General features: G+C 38.3%; 1 protein-coding gene across 5 annotated transcripts in view; it reads left to right on the top strand.

Annotated features, from left to right (window-relative positions):
• Nucleotides 1-21,854, top strand: part of ppp1r13ba (protein phosphatase 1, regulatory subunit 13Ba) — a 143,078-nt gene that overhangs the window by 50,898 nt on the left and 70,326 nt on the right. Inside the window, exons 1-2 of one of the 5 annotated variants that reach the window (XM_061986939.1) lie at nt 8,708-9,073; nt 9,141-9,471. The exons of 3 other annotated variants lie outside the window; for them this stretch is intronic. In XM_061986939.1, coding sequence (XP_061842923.1) covers nt 9,370-9,471 — 102 coding nt within the window. In that variant the 5' untranslated portion in view covers nt 8,708-9,073; nt 9,141-9,369. Of the gene's footprint in view, nt 1-8,707; nt 9,472-21,854 lie in introns of those variants that run through there. One more of the 5 variants, XM_061986938.1, reaches the window with a different exon arrangement.

The raw sequence follows: 21,854 nt of genomic DNA, 5'->3' as shown, positions 1-21,854 counted from the left end.
TCTAGCATAATATTGTAAAAGTCCAGTCCATAGTGGATCTAACATAATAGTGAGAGTCCAGTCCATAGTGGATCTAACATAATAGTGTGAGAGTCCAGTCCATAGTGGTTCTAACATAATAGTGTGAGTCCAGTCCATAGTGGATCTAACATAATAGTGTGAGAGTCCAGTCCATAGTGGATCTAACATAATAAAGTGAGAGTCCAGTCCATAGTGGATCTAACATAATAGTGTGAGAGTCCAGTCCATAGTGGATCTAACATAAAAGTGAGAGTCCAGTCCATAGTGGATCTAACATAATAGTGAGAGTCCAGTCCATAGTAGATCTAACATAATAGTGTGAGAGTTCAGTCCATAGTGGATCTAACATAATAGTGAGAGTCCAGTCCATAGTGTATCTAACATAATAGTGAGAGTCCAGTCCATAGTGGATCTAACATAATAGTGAGAGTCCAGTCCATAGTGGATCTAACATAATAGTGAGAGTCCAGTCCATAGTGGATCTAACATAATAGTGAGAGTCCAGTCCATAGTGGATCTAACATAATAGTGTGAGAGTCCAGTCAATAGTGGATCTAACATAATAGTGTGAGAGTCCAGTCCATAGTAGATCTAACATAATAGTGTGAGAGTCCAGTCCATAGTGGATCTAACATAATAGTGTGAGAGTCCAGTCCATAGTGGATCTCACATAATAGTGAGAGAGTCCAGTCCATAGTGGATCTAGCATAATAGTGAGAGTCCAGTCCATAGTGGATCTAACATAATAGTGAGAGTCCAGTCCATAGTGGATCTAACATAATAGTGAGAGTCCAGTCCATAGTGGATCTAACATAATAGTGTGAGAGTCCAGTCCATAGTGGATCTAACATAATAGTGTGAGAGTCCAGTCCATAGTGGATCTAACATAATAGTGAGAGAGTCCAGTCCATAGTGGATCTAACATAATAGTGTGAGAGTCCAGTCCATAGTGGATCTAACATAATAGTGTGAGAGTCCAGTCCATAGTGGATCTAACATAATAGTGAGAGTCCAGTCCATAGTGGATCTAACATAATAGTGTGAGAGTCCAGTCCATAGTGGATCTAACATAATAGTGAGAGTCCAGTCCATAGTGGATCTAACATAATAGTGTGAGAGTCCAGTCCATAGTGTATCTAACATAATAGTGAGAGTCCAGTCCATAGTAGATCTAACATAATAGTGAGAGTGTAGTCCATAGTGGATCTAACATAATAGTGTGAGAGTCCAGTCCATAGTGGATCTAACATAATAGTGTGAGAGTCCAGTCCATAGTGGATCTAACATAATAGTGAGAGTCCAGTCCATAGTGGATCTAACATAATAGTGAGAGTCCAGTCCATAGTGGATGTGTGTGTGTGTGTGTGTGTGTGTGTGTGTGTGTGTGTGTGTGTGTGTGTGTGTGTGTGTGTGTGTGTGTGTGTGTGTGTGTGTGTGTGTGTGTGTGTGTGTGTGTGTGTGTGTGTGTGTGTGTGTGTGTGTGTGTGCGTACGTGCCGGTCAGTCGGTGAAGATAGGATTGGCTCGTTCTCATGACATAACCGGGCTAAGAGGATTGTTAGCTCGCCAAACAGCTCCTCCTCATCCTCCTCTCTCTTCATCCCACCTTTCTCACCCCTTCATTCTTGTCTGGTGTACTTTTCTCCACCTGCTGCTTGTCACATTTATCATAACGAGGCCCGGACAGAACTGTGTGTGGGGGGGTAAGTTCTGTCTATTAGAACATTTTCACCACTGGACTAACTTCACCTGAGTGTTATTCCTCCATGGTGGTCGCCTTTTAATAGATCTTTTATGTGTCTAACGTATGTTTTCCATTATTTATGTTTTAAATTGGCCCACAGTATCTTTTCTACTGCAGAGTCTCTGCATGTGTCAATATTCAGTGTTTTATCGTTCATAGAAAATTTTTAATATTCCATTCCGTTTTTCAAGGCGGTTTGTCATAACGTTTTTAGCATTCAATCAGACATTATTGTGAGCTTTTGTATTAGTGATCATAAAAATAGATATACCGGCCCCCAGACACATTTTTTTTCTCTACATTTGGCCCCCAGGGCAAAATAATTAAAGTATTGAGCACACCTGCAAAATGAAATGAGAACCAATGCGAAGAGGTACGAACAGAAATAAGTCCAAATGGTCGTAATTTTCTAACGTTTGTTAAAGATTATGTTTATTTTGAACATGCCAAACAAATGTACTATAAGGAACTGGGGCTGTACCGATACCAATATTTAGGTTCTGGCACCAAAATGTATTTCGATACTTTTCTAAATAAAAGGGGACCAGAACGTTTTTTTATTATTGGCTTTATTTGAACAAAAAGTCTTAGTGTACATGAAACATGTGTTTATTATTGTATTTTAGTCATACTTGCCAACCCTCCCGAATTTTCCGGGAGACTCCCGAAATTCAGCACCTCTCCCGAAAACCTCCCGGGACAAATATTCTCCCGAAAATCTCCCGATTTTCAGCCGGAGCTGGAGGCCACGCCCCCTCCAGCTCCATGCGGACCTGAGTGAGGACAGCCTTTTTTCATGACGGGAGGACAACAGGGTGACAAGAACTAAATCATCCAGACTAGAGATAAATTTTATTAATTAAATATATTTATTAATTAAAAAAATTAAAAAAAATAAATACATTTTACTATATTTTGCTAAAAACATCAAAATTAACTGTATTTTTATTACATCCAGCCATAGAATTATACATTAAAATAAACATATTGGAAATAATTAATTTTAAATTATCATAATAATTCATTTAAAATGACCATATTTAATTATTAATATAATTGCTTGTTTATCAACAACTTTAGCAGTTTATTCATCCATCCATCCATCCATCCATTTGCTACCGCTTATTCCCTTTTCATTACATTTTGAAACTCTCAGAAGCCAAGTTATGTTATATTCATGTTATACTTATTTATGCACGTTTGAAGTATCAATGATCTAAACACAGTTTTGTTTGCATATTTTCAGGATGTAGATATATATATATATATATATATATATATATATATATATATATATATATATATATATATATATATATATATATATATGTATGTATGTATGTATGTATGTATGTATGTATACATATATATATATATATATATATATATATATATATATATATATGTATGAAATACTTGACTTGGTGAATTCTAGCTGTCAATATACTCCTCCCCTCTTAACCACGCCCCCAACCACGCCCTGCCCCACCCCCGACCACGCCCCCACCCCCTACCTCCCGAAATCGGAGGTCTCAAGGTTGGCAAGAATGTTTTAGTCCTTAAATAAAATAGTGAACATACTAGACAACTTGTCTTTTAGTAGTAAGTAAACAAACAAAGACTCCTAATTAGTCTATGCAGTAACATATTGTGTCATTTATACACCTATTATTTTGTACACATTATGAGGGACAAACTGTAAAAATTGAGTATTAATCTACTTGTTCATTTACTGTTAATATCTGCTTATTTTCTGTTTTAACATGTTCTATCTACACTTCTGTTAAAATGTAATAATCACTTATTCTTCTCTTCTTTGATACTTTACATTAGTTTTGGATGATACCACACATTTAGGTATGGATCCGATACCAAGTAGTTGCAAGATAATACATTGGTCATATTCAAAGTCCTCATGTGTCCAGGGACATATTTACTGATTTCATAAACATAATATGAATTTCAAAAAAACGAAATAAGATTTTGTGATGCTAAAAAATCTAAATATCGACTAGATACGCTCCTGTACTTGGTATCATTACAGTGGATGTCAGGTGTAGATCCACCCATGGCGTTTGTTTACATTGTGACGCAGGTGAGCTATTGTATCCTCCTACGCTGTGTAGTGAAGCATGTTTAGCTATTCCTCGTCCTCCAGTGATAATGCTACTTGTAAGAAACTGACTTTATTTGTCGCCATAGAGGCGAGGATTAGTGATTTAAAAGTAGCGAAAACACTGCAGAGACGTCCCCTCCACCCCCCAAAAAAATAACTAAAATATAACCTTTTTTATGTTTGCATAGTATGTATTTATTATTAATGGTGTATATACACATCTTTATATATCTAGAAAGGGTGGTCCTAAAGAGGTAGGCATTATTCTTAGGTCCCAAGAAGGTAAGAAATACAAAAGTGTGTGTGTGTGCGTGTGTGTGTGTGTGTGTGTGTGTGTGTGTGTGTGTGTGTGTGTGTGTGTGTGTGTGTGTGTGTGTGTGTGTGTGTGTGTGTTTTCTTGTACTTATACCCTTCTTGAGACACCAACTTGGAAAAGTACCTTCCATATGTAATAACTTGAAGTAAATAATAAATAAATGAAAACAATAACAAACAAAAAGTTCCACAAAAAACAAACAAACAAACTAAAAGCTCACCTTTTTTATATTTGCATAGTATGTATATATTATTAATGTTGTAAATACACTTCTTTATATATCTAGAAAGGGTGGTCCTATAGAGGTAGGCATTATTCTCAGGTCTCAAGAAGGTAACAAACACAAGAATCTGTGTGTGTGTGTGTGTGTGTGTGTGTGTGTGTGTGTGTGTGTGTGTGTGTGTGTGTGTGTGTGTGTGTGTGTGTGTGTGTGTGTGTGTGTGTGTTGTCTTGTATTTCTACCCTTCTTGAGACACCAACAAGGAAAAATACCTTCCATATGTAATAACTTGAAGTAAATAATGAAGATTAAAAAACAATAACAAACAAAAAATTCCACAGAAAACAAACAAACAAACTAAAAGCTCACCTTTTTTATATTTACATAGTATGTATATATTATTAATGTTGTAAATGCACTTCTTTATATATCTAGAAAGGCTGGTTCTAAAGAGGTAGGCATTATTCTCAGGTCCTAAGAAGGTAAGAAATACAAGAGTGTGTGTGTGTGTGTGTGTGTGTGTGTGTGTGTGTGTGTGTGTGTGTGTGTGTGTGTGTGTGTGTGTGTGTGTGTGTGTGTGTTGTATTTTCTACCCTTCTTGAGACACCAACATGGAAAAGTACCTTCCATATGTAATAACTTGAAGTAAATAATAAAGATTAAAAAACAATAACAAACAAAAAATTCCACAAAAAAAATTTAAACAACTAAAAGCTTACCTTTTTTATATTTGCATAGTATGTATATATTATTAATGTTGTAAATGCACTTCTTTATATATCTAGAAAGGCTGGTTCTAAAGAGGTAGGCATTATTCTCAGGTCCCAAGAGTGTAAGAAATACAAGAATGTGTGTGTGTGTGTTTTCGTTCTTGTATTTCTACCCTTCTTGAGACACCAACAAGGAAAAGTATCTTCCGTATGTAATAACTTGAAGTAAATAATGAAGATTAATGTGACCCGCCCCCCCCCCCCCGCGACCCCAAAAGGGACAAGCAGTAAAAAATGGATGGATGGAAGATTAAAAACCAATTACAAACAAAAAAAATCCACAAAAATAAATAAATAAATAGCATATTGTATATGTGCATAGTATGTATATATTATTAATGTTGTATATACAAATATTTATATATCTAGAAAGGGTGGTCCTAAAGAGGTAGGCCTTTTTTGGAGGTCTCAATGTCATGACTAGGACTGTGGCGTGGTTTGTTCTCCCGAGGTGCAAAAGATTTGGACCAGATGTGGCGTGAAGGTGAATACATGATTTATTTAAACACTATAACTACAAAAAAAAAAAGTACAAACGAAAAGCGCGCACAGTGGCGGAGAAACAACTTGGCTATGAAAACAAATACTTGCGCAAAGGCAGAAACTATGAACAACAACAAAAACACTAACTGTGGCATTAATAAACAAAACTTACTTGGCATGGACTAAAGGAGCAGCGTGAGCGATGGACATGAAAAAAGTGTCAGGAATGTGCAGAAGCATAAATGCGGGGATGTCACCAGAAAGACAAACTGAAAACAATGAACTTAAATACTACAGACATGATTAACGAAAACAGGTGCGTGACTCAAAACGTGAAACAGGTGCGTGACGTGACCGGTGAAAACTAATGGGTTGCTATGGTGACAAACAAGAGTGCACAATGAGTCCAAACGTGGAACAGGTGAAACTAATGGGTAATCATGGAAACAAGACAAGGGAGTGAAAATCCAGGTAACTAAAGAGTCCAATAACTAAACAAAACAAAACATGACTAAAACAAAACATGATTACACCATACTTGCCAACCCTCCCGGATTTTCCGGGAGACTCCCGAAATTCAGCGCCTCTCCCGAAAACCTCCCGGGACAAATTTTCTCCCGAAAATCTCCCGAAATTCAGGCACATAATATAAACAGCGTACCTGCCCAATGACGTTATAACTGTAGAATGATCGAGGGCGAGTTCTTGGTTTCTTATGTGGGTTTATTGTTAGGCAGTTTCATTAACGTCCTCCCAGCGCGGCAACAACACACAACAACAGCAGTCACGTTTTTGTCTACCGTAAAGCAGTTCGTCTGCCGTAAACAGCAATGTTGTGATGTTCTTAAACAGGACAATACTGCCATCTAGTGCATTTGATGAAAGCACTTTTGTGCGTGCCACACAGCAATGCATCATCAGAGGTGGCTAGAAAAACAGCATGGTTAGAAAAATAGTGACAGAGAATAGAACAAGGATGGACAATTCAACCCTTAACTCAACAATGAGTAGATGAGTGTTATGTGTGTGTATATGTGTAAATAAATGAACACTGAAATTCAAGTATTTCTTTTATATATGTATGAAATACTTGACTTGGTGAATCCTAGCTGTAAATATACTCCTCCCCTCTTAACCACGCCCCCAACCACGCCTCGCCCCCATCCACGCCCCCTCCCCGCCCCCCACCTCCCACCTCCCGAAATCGGAGGTCTCAAGGTTGGCAAGTATGGATTACACAGACATGACACTCAAGAAGGTAAGAAATACAAGAACGTGTGTGTGTGTGTGCGTTAGAGATGCGCGGATAGGCAATTATTTCATCCGCAACCGCATCAGAAAGTCGTCAACCATCCGCCATCCACCCGATGTAACATTTGATCAGAACCGCACCCGCCCGTTGTTATATATCTAATATAGACGATGCAAGGTATTAGTGAGGTTATAAAGCTTTTGCCTGTTAAAGAAAGGAGACTGATCCAATGCAGCAGAGACATTCAATGCGTGCCACGCTGTCACGACCCAGATGCACACCAGTGCTAAATCATATGGGAGCCGCGGTCAGCGCACCTCCAAGCGCGTCTCGCTGCCGGCGACGGCCGTCTATATCAACCAGGGTGAGCCCCACCCCTTTCGTGAGCGCACTGCGCGCGGAGTGACCCCTGTTACGCGCCCCCGGCAACAGGGGTGGCGGGCAGGTAAGCTGCTTACCTGCTGCGCGTGACGCCGGCCGCGGCGAAGGCGGACGAGGCGGGGTGTCGGTGCGGTGGGCGCGGTGGTGACCCTGGACGTGCGTCGGGCCCTTCTCGCGGATCGCCTCAGCTACGGCTCCCGGTGGGGCCCTCTCGGGGGAATTAGGGGCCTCGGTCCCGGACCCCGGCGAGGCGTCGGGGGCCTTCTCCGCTCCGTAAAAGTGTCCATCTCTTTTTTTTTTTTTCTTCTGTTGTGGCATATGCTGCAAGTGCCTGCTCGTTTTTCGTATGTGGGTAACAACATTTAACTATGTATATATATTTCCCAATTGGTTTAACTGCCACCCGTCTGAATCTATTTAAAATCTAATTTTTTTTTTATTTCAACCGCCCGACCCGACCCGACCCGACCCGACCCGACCCGCGGATAAAATCTAATTTTTTTTAATTTCATCCGCCCGATCCGTGGATAATCCGCGGACTCCGCGGTTGTGCCCGCAAACCGCGCATCTCTAGTGTGCGTGCACTTGTTTCACCATCCTCGTGTGGACATACACTTGACAAACCACCCTTTCTGTGAGGACCTTTTTGACTTGTGAGGACATTTGCCTGCTCCTCACAACTACAGAAGTAAAATATTTGTTTCACTTTGTGTCTCTTGCATTCTGAAGTGAGGTTGCAACTCTCTTCTCCCATCTAGTGCTAGATATATTTATTTCATCATTCTAGCTATAGTGGAAAGGGGGGGCCCTCACAACCTACTAACCCAGGGGTCGGCAACCCGCAGCTCCGGATCCGCATGCGGCTCTTTGATCACTCTGATGCGGCTCAGCAGCTTACTCGCTGAACCCCCCCAATTTTCCCGTGAGACTTCCGAATTTCAGTGCCTCTCGCAGAAAACTCCCGGGATTAATATTCACCGATTTTCACCCTTACGGCTATTATAAGGGCCTATAATAAGGGCGTGCCATGATGGTACAACATTCGGCGCCCTCTACAATCTGTATTGACAGCGTGCCAGCCTAACACTTTAATACAATATACATCTTCTGCTTGCACACGTACGTGACAGCAAGGCATACTTGGTCAACAGCCACACAGGTCACACTGACGGCGGTCATATAAAACAACTTTAACACTCTTACTAATAATGCGCCACACTTTGAACCAAACAAGAATGACAAACACATTTCGGGAGAACTTCTGCACCTTAACACAGCATAAACACAACAGAACAAATACCCAGAATCCCACGCAGCCCTGACTCTTCCGGGCTACATTATACACCCCAAGCCTGCTCCCTCACACAAGACGTGTGTGTGTGTGTGTGTGTGTGTGTGACGCAGAGAACAAGATTGAGAGAAGAGAGGATGTTCTACCATGCTGCGTTTGTTCTACCGCACTACATTGCATTCCTGTTCCTGCACCCCACAGACGTGTGTGTTGGTCGCTCCACTCCAACCAAATTACCGGGCTAACTTCGGTTACTGAGAGGATCCAACACACGTTAGGTGAGGGACTGAGAACAGACCTGATCCAGTCAGGCTGTGGTGCAGTGTGAGGAAGAGAAGGGGAGGTTGGCACGGTGGGGGGTGCAGGGTAGTGCGGAACAGAGAGAGGGTCGCCGCAGTATTTAAAAAAAAAAAAAAAAAAACAGCTGCAGGGGCACGACAAGGACTGAGTGAAGGAGAGGTGCATGGATACATGGCACAGGTGAGGGGTGAGAAAGACTTTACCTTTATATAAAAGGTAGTACTAAATACCAGTGGACTATTTGCAGTGTCATCACATGGGTGGGCTTGACTCTGCACGTCATGTGACAAGAAGCCAATAAGAGAAAGAAGGAGGAAGGAGGAAGGAGGGTTGAGGAGGAGAGACGTCATTGGGGAGATGGCAGAGAAAGTTGTGGTGAGGACTGTTCGGTGCCGGCGCGCTCCCAGCCTGCGGCGTCTCGTCGCCGTCGGGAGGCGGCCAGGTCCGCTCTCTGCCTGACGCTGCCGCCGGCCGACATGGAGTGGAAGGAGGTGGACCTGGTGCAGGAGTTCACCCTTGAAGGGCAATGCAGCAAAATGAAAGTGCGCTCCTGCAGGATCACATGGGACAGCCTGCAGGTAGGATTGAATACCGCCTGCATGTACAGTCCTGGTCCAGGGTCTACATACATCATGTCATGGCTGTCTTGACTTTACAACTCTTATTTGTTTGTGATGTAGTGATTGGAGCACATACTTGTTGGTCACAAGAAACATTCATGAAGTTTGCTTCTTTTATGAATTTATTATGGCTCTACTGGGTCAAAAGTATACATACAGCAATGTTAATATTTGCTTACATGTCCCTTGGCAAGTTTACCTGCAATAAGGCGCTTTTGGTAGCGGGGTTTAGTGGTAGCAGGGGTGTATAATGTAGCCCGGAAGAGTAAAGGCTGCATGGGATTCTGGGTATTTGTCCTGTTGTGTTTATGTTGTGTTAAGGTGCGGATGTTCCCCCGAAACGTGTTTGTCATTCTTGTTTGGTTTTGGTTCAAAGTGTGGCGCATTATTAGTAAGAGTGTTAAGGTTGTTTTATATGGCCGCCGTCAGTGTAACCTGTGTGGCTGTTGACCAAGTATGCCTTGCTGTCACTTACGTGCAGTGTTGGGTTAGTTACTGCAGAGCAGTAACTAGTTACAGTTACTAGTTACTTCATTTCAAAAGTAACTCAGTTACTAACTCAGTTACTTACACCAAAAAGTAGTGCGTTACTGTGAAAAGTAACTATTTAGTTACTTATTTTTTTCTTATTTTATTTTTTTTAAAGCTCCCATTAATGCCCTTTTAGCCTTCATTTCAGTACTGTTTTTGCACTGGAGAATAATACAATCTGTTGATCAACTTGACATGCATTTGCATCACTGAACTCTGCTAAGCAACGTGCTCTACATACAACACACAAAGACAAAGATATGTTACAAAGGCCAATTTGTTTCTGGCCAGAACAAATTGACAAAACTATTTTAAATAGCTGCAACATAACGTACATAAGTAACAAACAGCATAATAACAGCATAGATGTAAACCAAGAAAGGCACACACTACATACACAAAGCCTAACCAGGCATTTTCTTTACTGGGCAAAACTCTTTATTGTCGGCCATAAACACATCACCAAAACATTAGTAAAAAAAAATGATATCTAGCAAAAGTGGTCATTTTCTGCAGTACAAACCAGACCAAAAGCTACTTTGTTATATCAACAGCAGCCGCTCGCTCTTTCTCACGTGCGCCAACACTTGCACATATGGCACTTAGCCAGTGATGCGTTTACAGCCACACAAAAAGTCGGACAACTCCAACACCACACATAAAGTGTCATTCCAGGTCGTTACACTATGATTTACCAATCAAATGTGTGCTTATTCTAGTGTCATTTATTAGGAATCTTCATTTATAAATATTAATTATTAAATGTTGTTAGTATATTAAATAAATACTAATAAAAATATATTTTTTACAAACAGGAAGTTGCAGGAATGTACACATGATCCCCTGCTTACATCTCATTGTGCAACATGTGAATGTTTTAATGGGAACTAAATGAAAGGGGTACAAACTATTTCCAAAGCAGGACCTCCACCCAGACAAAAAATACAAGTACACAGTTCATGAAAAACAATATTTGTTGTTATTGTCATTATAAGTGGGCCTAAAAACTTCTATTAGAAATGGAAATGACTGCTGTCATTTGATTATAACAATAAGAGAATGTTGTCTGTCTATCTGTGTTGGCCCTGTGATGAGGGGGGGACTTGTCCAGGGTGTACCCTGCCTTCCGCCCGAATGCAGCTGAGATAGGCTCCTGCGACCCCGAAAGAGACAAGCGGTAGAAAATGGATGGATGGATGGAGATTGAACTTGTTATTTAGTGAGGTTTTGGGACAGGTGTGCTGCTGGTGTAGCCACAGTGTGCACGTCTGATGTTGCTCACTCAATGCTCAGGGACATTTTTTGCGTTTGCTCACACACATGAACAATTAGAGGGAACATTGATTGACAGAGTGTGTACCTTCAACGCTGAATGATGAGCAGAGGCAGAGTTAATCCTTAAATGGTGGAGGTGAAGTGGCATCAGAGTCTCTGTCTCTCTTTACTAGCTTCGTCGAAGCATGTTGCTTATGTAGCTGTTTCAGCAGATTTGAATTGCTGTTTTGGGCAGTAGATGGCATCTTTGATCCAAAGCACAATTTACATTTAACTAAAATGTTCTTTTCTTTGTGCTCGACAAAAGAAAAGTAGTGAAAATATCTCCATGTTAGCAAACTCGACTTCTGGCTCCGCCATGATCAGACACGCCCCCCCTCCCCTCCCCTCCTCCCTCCCCACACTCACACACACACCCACACAGAGCGCACGTCTCTCTTCTCCGGCTTGTGACACAAGAAGAATCAGAACGATGACACAGCAGCGCTCCGATAAAACACACTTTATACTACATAAAAAGTAACGTAAAATAACGCAGTAACGCATCATGTAGTAACGGTAACTGAGTTACTGAATATAAAAAAATAACGCGTTAGATTACTAGTTACCGCCGAAACTAACGGCGTTACAGTAACGTGTTACTTTGTAACGCGTTAGTCCCAACACTGCTTACGTGTGCAAGCAGAAGATGCATATAACAAGAGGCTGGGCTGGCACGCTGTTTATACAAACTTTAGAGGTCGCTAAATGCTGTACCATCAAGGCACGCCCTGATTATTATTGTAAGGGTGAAAATCGGAGAAAATTAATCCCAGTGGTTTTCTGCGAGAGGGAAAATCCGGGGGGGTCGGCAAGTATGCAGCTGAGCCGCATCAAAGTGCCCTGTTCTAGCCTGATTCCTTTACCACTTTTGACGTGTGTTTGGGGTCATTGTCCTATTGGAACACCCAACTGCACCCAACTGATGATTTTAGCTTGTCCTGAACAATTTGGAGGTAATCCTCCTTTTTTCATTGTCCCATTTACTCTCTGTAAAGCAGCAGTTCCATTGGCAGCAAAACAGGCCCAGAGCATAATACTACCACCACCATGCTTGACGGTAGTAATGGTGTTCCTGGGATTACAGGCCTCCAAACATATTGCTGGGTATTGTGGCCAAACAGCTCCATTTTTGTTTCATCTGACCACATAACTTTCCTCTAGAAGGTCTTATCTTTGTCCATGTGATGTCAGATGGAACAAAAATGGAGCTGTTTGGCCACAATACCCAGCAATATGTTTGGAGGATGGCTTTTGGTAGCCATCCACAAGCTTCTGCTTGAATTTTTGACCACTTCTCTTGACAAAATTGGTGCGGTTCAGCTAAATGTGTTGCTTTTCTGACATGGACTTGTTTCTTCAGCATTGTCCACACCTTTAAGTCAGGACTTTTGGGAAGGCCATTCTAAAACCTTCATTCTAGCCCAGGGGTCGGCAACCTTTACCAGTCAAAGAGCCATTTTGACCAGTTTCACAAATTAAAGAAAACAATGGGAGCCACAAAAATCTTTTAAAATTTAAAATGAAATAACACTGCATAAAAAGTTTTTTTTTTTGCTTTGTGCTCAGACACACGACCCACAACTTAATATGAAAATTGCCGGCCCAGTCACACTTTGTATGAAGCTTCTGCTTGCACACGTAAGTGACAGCAAGGCATACTTGGTCAACAACCACACAGGTTACACTGACGGTGGCGGTATAAAAAAAACTTTAACACTCTTACTAATAATGCGCCACACTGTGAACCCACACCAAACAAGAATGACAAACACATTTCGGGAGAACATCTGCACCGTAACACAACATAAACACAACAGAACAAATACCCAGAAGCCCATGTAGCCCTAACTCTTCCGGGCTACATTATACACCCCCGCTACCAAACCCCGCCCACCTCAACCGACGCACAAAGGGGTGGGGGGGGGTTGATGTGTGAGGGAGCCGGGTTGGGGTGGGGGCGGGGGCGGGGTTTAGTGGTAGCAGGGGTGTATAATGTAGGCCGGAAAAGTCAGGGCTGCATGGGATTCTGGGTATTTGTTCTGTTGTGTTTATGTTGTGTTAAGGTGTGTGTGTATATATATATATATATATATATATATATATATATATATATATATATATATATATATATATATATATGTATATATATGTATATATATATATGTATGTATGTATGTATGTATACATATATGTATACATATATATGTATGTATATGTATGTATACATATGTATGTATGTATGTATGTATGTGTATATAAATGTATATGTACATATGTATGTATATATGTATGTCTATATATGTATATATGTGTATGTGTATATATATATATATGTATGTATACATATATATATATATATATATATATATATGTATGTATATATGTATGTATATACTGTATGTGTATATATGTGTGTATATATATATGTGTATGTATGTATATTTGTATGTACAAACCCCGTTTCCATATGAGTTGGGAAATTGTGTTAGATGTAAATATAAACGGAATACAATGATTTGCAAATCATTTTCAACCCATATTCAGTTGAATATGCTACAAAGACAACATATTTGATGTTCAAACTGATAAACATTTTTTTTTTTGCAAATAATCATTAACTTTAGAATTTGATGCCAGCAACACGTGACAAAGAAGTTGGGAAAGGTGGCAATAAATACTGATAAAGTTGAGGAATGCTCATCAAACACTTATTTGGAACATCCCACAGGTGTGCAGGCTAATTGGGAACAGGTGGGTGCCATGATTGGGTATAAAAACAGCTTCCCAAAAAATGCTCAGACTTTCACAAGAAAGGATGGGGCGAGGTACACCCCTTTGTCCACAACTGCGTGAGCAAATAGTCAAACAGTTTAAGAACAACGTTTCTCAAAGTGCAAGAAATTTAGGGATTTCAACATCTATGGTCCATAATATCATCAAAAGGTTCAGAGAATCTGGAGAAATCACTCCACGTAAGCGGCATGGCCGGAAACCAACATTGAATGACCGTGACCTTCCATCCCTCAGACGGCACTGTATCAAAATCCGACATCAATCTCTAAAGGATATCACCACATGGGCTCAGGAACACTTCAGAAAACCACTGTCACTAAATACAGTTGGTTGCTACATCTGTAAGTGCAAGTTAAAGCTCTAATATGCAAAGCAAAAGCCATTTATCAACAACACCCAGAAACGCTGCCGGCTTCTCTGGGCCCGAGATCATCTAAGATGGACTCATGCAAAGTGGAAAAGTGTTCTGTGGTCTGACGAGTCCACATTTCAAATTGTTTTTGGAAATATTCGACATCGTGTCATTCGGACCAAACGGGAAGTGAACCATCCAGACTGTTATCGACGCAAAGTTCAAAAGCCAGCATGTGTGATGGTATGGGGGTGCATTAGTGCCCAAGACATGGGTAACTTACACATCTGTGAAGGCACCATTAATGCTGAAAGGTACATACAGGTTTTGGAACAACATATGTTGCCATCCAAGCACCGTCTTTTTCTTGCTTATTTCAGCAAGACAATGCCAAGCCACATTCAGCACGTGTTACAACAGTGTGGCTTCGTAAAAAAAGAGTGCGGGTACTTTCCTGGCCCGCCTGCAGTCCAGACCTGTCTCCCATCGAAAATGTGTGGCGCATTATGAAGCGTAAAATACGACAGCGGAGACCCCCGGACTGTTGAACGACTGAAGCGCTACATAAAACAAGAATGGGAAAGAATTCCACTTTTAAAGCTTCAACAATTAGCTTCTTCAGTTCCCAATCGTTTATTGAGTGTTGTTAAAAGGAAAGGCCATGTAACACAGTGGTGAACATGCCCTTTCCCAACTACTTTGGCACGTGTTGCAGCCATGAAATTCTAAGTTAATTATTATTCGCAAAAAAAAAATAAAGTTTATGAGTTTGAACATCAAATATGTTGTCTTTGTAGCATATTCAACTGAATATGGGTTGAAAAGGATTTGCAAATCATTGTATTCCGTTTATATTTACATCTAACACAATTTCCCAACTCATATGGAAACGGGGTTTGTATGTATGTGTATATATATCATACTTGCCAACCCTCCCGGATTTTCCGGGAGACTCCCGAAATTCAGCGCCTCTCCCGAAAACCTCCCGGGACAAATTTTCTCCCGAAAATCTCCCGAAATTCAGGCGGAGCTGGAGGCCACGCCCCCTCCAGCTCCATGCGGACCTGAGTGACGTGTTGACAGCCTGTTCACACGTCCGCTTTCCCACAATATAAACAGCCTGCCTGCCCAATCACGTTATAACTGTAGAATGATGGAGGGCGAGTTCTTGGTTTCTTATGTGGGTTTATTGTTAGGCAGTTTCATTAACGTCCTCCCAGCGCGGTAACAACACACAACAACAGCAGTCAAGTTTTCGTCTACCGTAAAGCAGTTTGTCTGCCCTAAACAGCAATGTTGTGACACTTTTAAACAGGACAATACTGCCATCTACTGTACATGCATATGTGACCCACCCATAATGTGTCACATTTTTGTGTTGATTTATTTATTTTATTTTGTGGTTTGAATTCGTTTTTGGAGCTGTCATTCCACATTTATCAGTATTCACATTGGTCAGTAGGGGGCAGTAGGGCGTTTCTTCCCAATTGAATGCGATCACCTGCAGACCGGAAGTGTCTTGTCATTCTGATGAGCGCGACCAGTCTGTGAACAATTGAAACGTCCTGTGTGCTTTTTCCTCCTGTATAACAGGTTAGTTTTGGTGAATCAACTCACTGAATAATATCCATGTGATCTTTATAAGTTTAAGTACACATTCTGATGGTGGAGCCTAACTCTAAAGTGTTTGTGAGTTGTAGTTTGTATTTGTGAATGAATCCAGTGCACAGCTGCAGTAATCAATACAAAAAGGTGACGTGAGTGCGCAATGTTTGTGTAGGAACTTCTGATCCTAATTCAGACTCCCAAATTAGAGCTCCCGTTTTCTTATTGATTTTATAATGTATATTTGTATAATGTGTGTGTTCTGAAATAGTGACAGAGAATAGAACAAGGATGGACAATTCAACCCTTAACTCAACAATGAGTAGATGAGTGTTATGTGTGTGTGTATATGTGTAAATAAATGAACACTGAAATTCAAGTATTTATTTTATATTTATATATGTATATATATATATATATATATATATATATATATATATATATATATATATATATATATATATATATATAAATAAATATATATATGTAATAAAATATATATATATATATATATATATATATATATATATATATATATATATATATATATAGCTAGAATTCACTGAAAGTCAAGTATTTCTTATATATATATATATATATATATATATATATATATATATATATATATATCTTAACCACGCCCCCAACCACGCCCCCCGCCCCACCCCCGACTACGCCCCCACCCCCACCCCCACCTCCCGAAATCGGAGGTCTCAAGGTTGGCAAGTATGATATATATGTGTGTTTATATAAATGTATATATGTGTATGTATGTATATATGTGTGTGTGTGTATATATATATGTATATACTGTATGTGTGTATATATGTGTATATATACATATGTATATATATATATATACAAACGTACATATATATGTGCATGTAGTTTTTGGGGCTGCTCTACTGGATTTGTAATTTGGTAAAGAAGTATAGTCAATAAATTAAAAAAGAAGACATGTTAAAAATGCCGTGGTGTGTAAAATGAGGATAAACACACGTACAGTAATTGAACACAAACACATGTATTACTACCAACATGTAGTTGTAAGTACAAAGAAGTGTGCAGTGTTTCATATGTGTGTCTTTAAACTGTCCATGTCAAAATTCAGTGTAAGAACTGGAAAACAATAATGTTCAGTTTTAAGTAGTTTACTTCTGGGACCGTTCCCATTTAACAGCACCAGAGAAAAACTATTCAGTTCCTTTGAGCATTTTGAAACAGAGATTATCGCAATACTTGCCAACCTTGAGACCTCCGATTTCGGGAGGTGGGGGAGGAGGGGGGCGTGGTCGGGGGGCGTGGTTAAGAGGGGAGGAGTCAATTATTTCATATATATATATATATATATCTATAAGAAATACTTAACTTTCAGTGAATTCTAGCTATATATTTTTTATTTTTTTTTATTTTTTTAATTTTATTATATATATATATATATATATATATATATATATATATATATATATATATATATATATATATATATATATATATGTATATATACATATATATGTATTCAACAAGAACAACATTAAATTGAGCTACAGCTGCATGAACAATATACGACAAATCATCTCAAACCACAACAAAACAATTGCAAATGAGCCGTCGGCCCCCAGACAGAGCGACTCCAAAACCAACAAAGGCTGTAACTGCCGAAAGAAACCTGATTGCCCTCTCAACGGGGGGTGCTTACAAACATCAGTTGTCTACCAATCTAAGGTAATACGCAAGGACATTAACACATCCGACACATATGTAGGATTAACCGAGGGAGAATTCAAAACCAGATGGAACAATCACAAGGCTTCTTTCAGGAACAAAAACCTGCGAAATACCACAGAACTCAGCAAACACATTTGGGACCTCAAAGACAATAATGTTGAATATTCAATAACATGGCAAATTCTTGCATCCAGCACACCTTACAATAGTGGTAATAAATATATGCTTGAAAGAGAAACTGTTTATTATTTACCTCAACAAGCGCAGCGAAATTGTAACAGCATGCCGCCATAGACGGAAACACCTCCTAGGTAACACATGAGCCAATCACCACGCCCCTACGCCAGCCTGTACCCACCCACTCTGTGCCCTATATAAACCATGGTATGTGAATGCTCCCATTAAAATCTCCTGATGATTGAGGGAACCCCCCTCATGAAACAGGCCTGTAGAGATGAAATAGTCTTGTGATTTTTTTTCCCACACATACATATATATATATATATATACAGTATATATATATATATATATATAAAAATAAGAGAAATAATTGAATTTCAGTGTTCATTTATTTACACCTATACGCACACATAACACTCATCTACTCATTGTTGAGTTAAGGGTTGACTTGTCCATCCTTGTTCTATTCTCTGTCACTATTTTTCGGACCATGCTGAACACCCTCTCTGATGATGCGTTCTGCTTCGTCTCCTTGTTGTGTGCGCAGTTGTGCACTGCACTCTCTAAAAGCCCTAGATGTTATTGTCACATATGCATGCACAGTAGATGGCAGTATCGTCCTGTTTAAGAGTGTCACAACATTGCTGTTTACGGCAGACGAACTGCTTTACGGTAGACGAAAAACGTGACTGCTGTTGTTGTGTGTTGTTACCGCGCTGGGAGGACGTTAATGAAACTGCCTAACAATAAACACACATAAGAAACCAGGAACTCGCCCTCCATCATTCTACAGTTATAATGTGATTGGGCAGGCACGCTGTTTATATTGTGGGAAAGCGGACATGAAAACAGGTTGGCAAGTATGTATTATGGCAACATTCACAATGCTATTCCATCCCTACCTAATACCAATATGGCAAAGCTGAACATCTGCCGACACCAATGACAAGTTCATACCTTTCTCATCTCTTTGTTGTAGCAATGTTTTTATTTCCTAGTGTGCATGCACTTTGCTGGTCGTGAAGAACAACAAACATTATGCTCCCGTGAAGCAAGAAATGAAATAGCTCTCAGCGGGACTGAGGTGACGCAATACTGCTGCTGCTTTTTATTACAACTTTAATGAAAAGTAATACTTCATGTTGAAAATACCCCAAAGACTTAGCAATCATAATACAGACAGATCTTTTTTTACACACAAACAAGTCATAATACAGACATATATTTTGTTTTACTCACAGACAAATCAGAATACTGACAGAGATATTTTTTTACACACACACAAATCATAATGCAGACAAATATATTTTTTACACACAAACAAATCATAATACAGACACATTTTTACACACAGACAAATCATAATACAAACAGATATTTTTTTTAATACACAGACAAATCATAATACAGACAGACATGTATTTTTTTACACACAGACATATCATAATACAGACACTTTTTTTTACACACACAAATCATTATACAAACAAATATTTTTTTACACACAGACATATCATAATACAGACATATTTTTTACACCCAGACAAATCATAATACAGACAAATATACTTTTTTACACATAGACAAATCATAATACAGACAAATGTTTTTTTTACACACACACAAATCATAATACAAATATATATTTTTACACACAGACAAATCATAATACCGACACATTTTTACACACAGACAAATCATAATACAGACAGACATGTATTTTTTACACACAGACAAATCATAATACAGACAATTTTTTTTCTTACACATACACAAATCATTATACAGACAAATATTTTTTTACACAGACATACCATCATACAGACATATTTTTTACACCCAGACAAATCATAATACAGACAAATATACTTTTTTAACACACAGACAAATCATAATACAGACAATTTGTGTTTACACCCACACAAATCATAATACAGACAGACATATATTTTTTTTACACACAGACAAATCATAATACAGACAAATATTTTTTTACACACAGACAAATCATAATACAGACAGATATTTTGTTTTACTCGCAGACAAATCAGAATACAGACACATTTTTACATACAGACAAATCATAATACAAACAAACACATTTTTTTACACACAAACAAATCATAATACAAACAGATATTTTTTTAATACACAGACAAATCATAATACAGACAGACATATATTTTTTACACACAGACAAATCATAATACAGACACATTTTTTTACACATACACAAATCATTATACAGACAAATGTTTTTTTACACACAGACATATCATAATACAGACGTATTTTTTACACCCAGACAAATCATAATACAGACAGACATATATATATTTTTTAAACACAGACAAATCATAATACAGACAAATGGTTTTTTTTACACACAGACAAATCATCATACAGACATATATTTTTTACACACAGACAGATCATAATACAGACACATTTTTTAACACACAGACAAATCATAATACAGACAATTTGTGTTTACACCCAGACAAATCATAATACAGACAGACATATATTTTTTTATACACAGACAACAATTTTTTTACACACAGACAAATCATAATACAGACATATATTTTTTACACACAGACAGATCATATTACAGACAATTTTTTTTACACACAGACAAATCATAATACAGACAGATATTTTGTTTTACTCACAGACAAATCAGAATACTGACAGAGATATTTTTTTACACACAGACAAATCATAATACAGACAGATATTTTGTTTTACTCACAGACAAATCAGAATACAGACACATGTTTACACACAGACAAATAATAATACAAACAAATAAAACATTTTACACACAGACAAATCATAATACAAACAGATATTTTTTTTAATACACAGACAAATCATAATACAGACAGACATGTATTTTTTTACACACAGACAAATCATAATACAGACACATTTTTTTTACACATACACAAATCATTATACAGACAAATATTTTTTTACACTCAGACATATCATAATACAGACATTTTTTACACCCAGACAAATCATAATACACACAAATATAATATTTTACACATACACAAATCATAATACAGACAAATGTTTTTTTACACACACACAAATCATAATACAGACAAATATATTTTTTACACACAGACAAATCATTATACAAACAAATGTTTTTTTTACACACAGACAAATCATAATACAGACAATTTTTTTTTTACACATACACAAATCATTTTACAGACAAATATTTTTTTACACACAGACATATCATAATACAGACATATTTTTTACACCCAGACAAATCATAATACAGACAAATATACTTTTTTAACACACAGACAAATCATAATACAGACAATTTGTGTTTACACCCAGACAAATCATAATAAAGACATATATTTTTTTTACACACAGACAAATCATAATACAGACAAATTTTTTTACACACAGACAAATCATAATACAGACAGATATTTTGTTTTACTCACAGACAAATCAGAATACAGACACATTTTTACACACAGACAAATCATAATACAAATAAATACATTTTTGTACACACAGACAAATCATAAAACAAACAGATATTTTTTTACTACACAGACAAATCATAATACAGACAGACATATATTTTTTTACACACAGACAAATCATAATACAGACAAATATTTTTTTACACACAGACATATCATAATACAGACATATTTTTTACACCCAGACAAATCATAATACAGACAGACATATATATATTTTTTAAACACAGACAAATCATAATATAGACAAATGTTTTTTTTACACACAGACAAATCATCATACAGACATATATTTTTTACACACAGACAGA

The sequence above is a fragment of the Nerophis lumbriciformis genome, linkage group LG26 (genome assembly GCF_033978685.3).
Source record: "Nerophis lumbriciformis linkage group LG26, RoL_Nlum_v2.1, whole genome shotgun sequence".
NCBI lineage: Eukaryota > Metazoa > Chordata > Actinopteri > Syngnathiformes > Syngnathidae > Nerophis > Nerophis lumbriciformis.
Note: the sequence above shows the minus strand (reverse complement) of the source record. Positions and strands in the feature narration are given on the sequence as shown.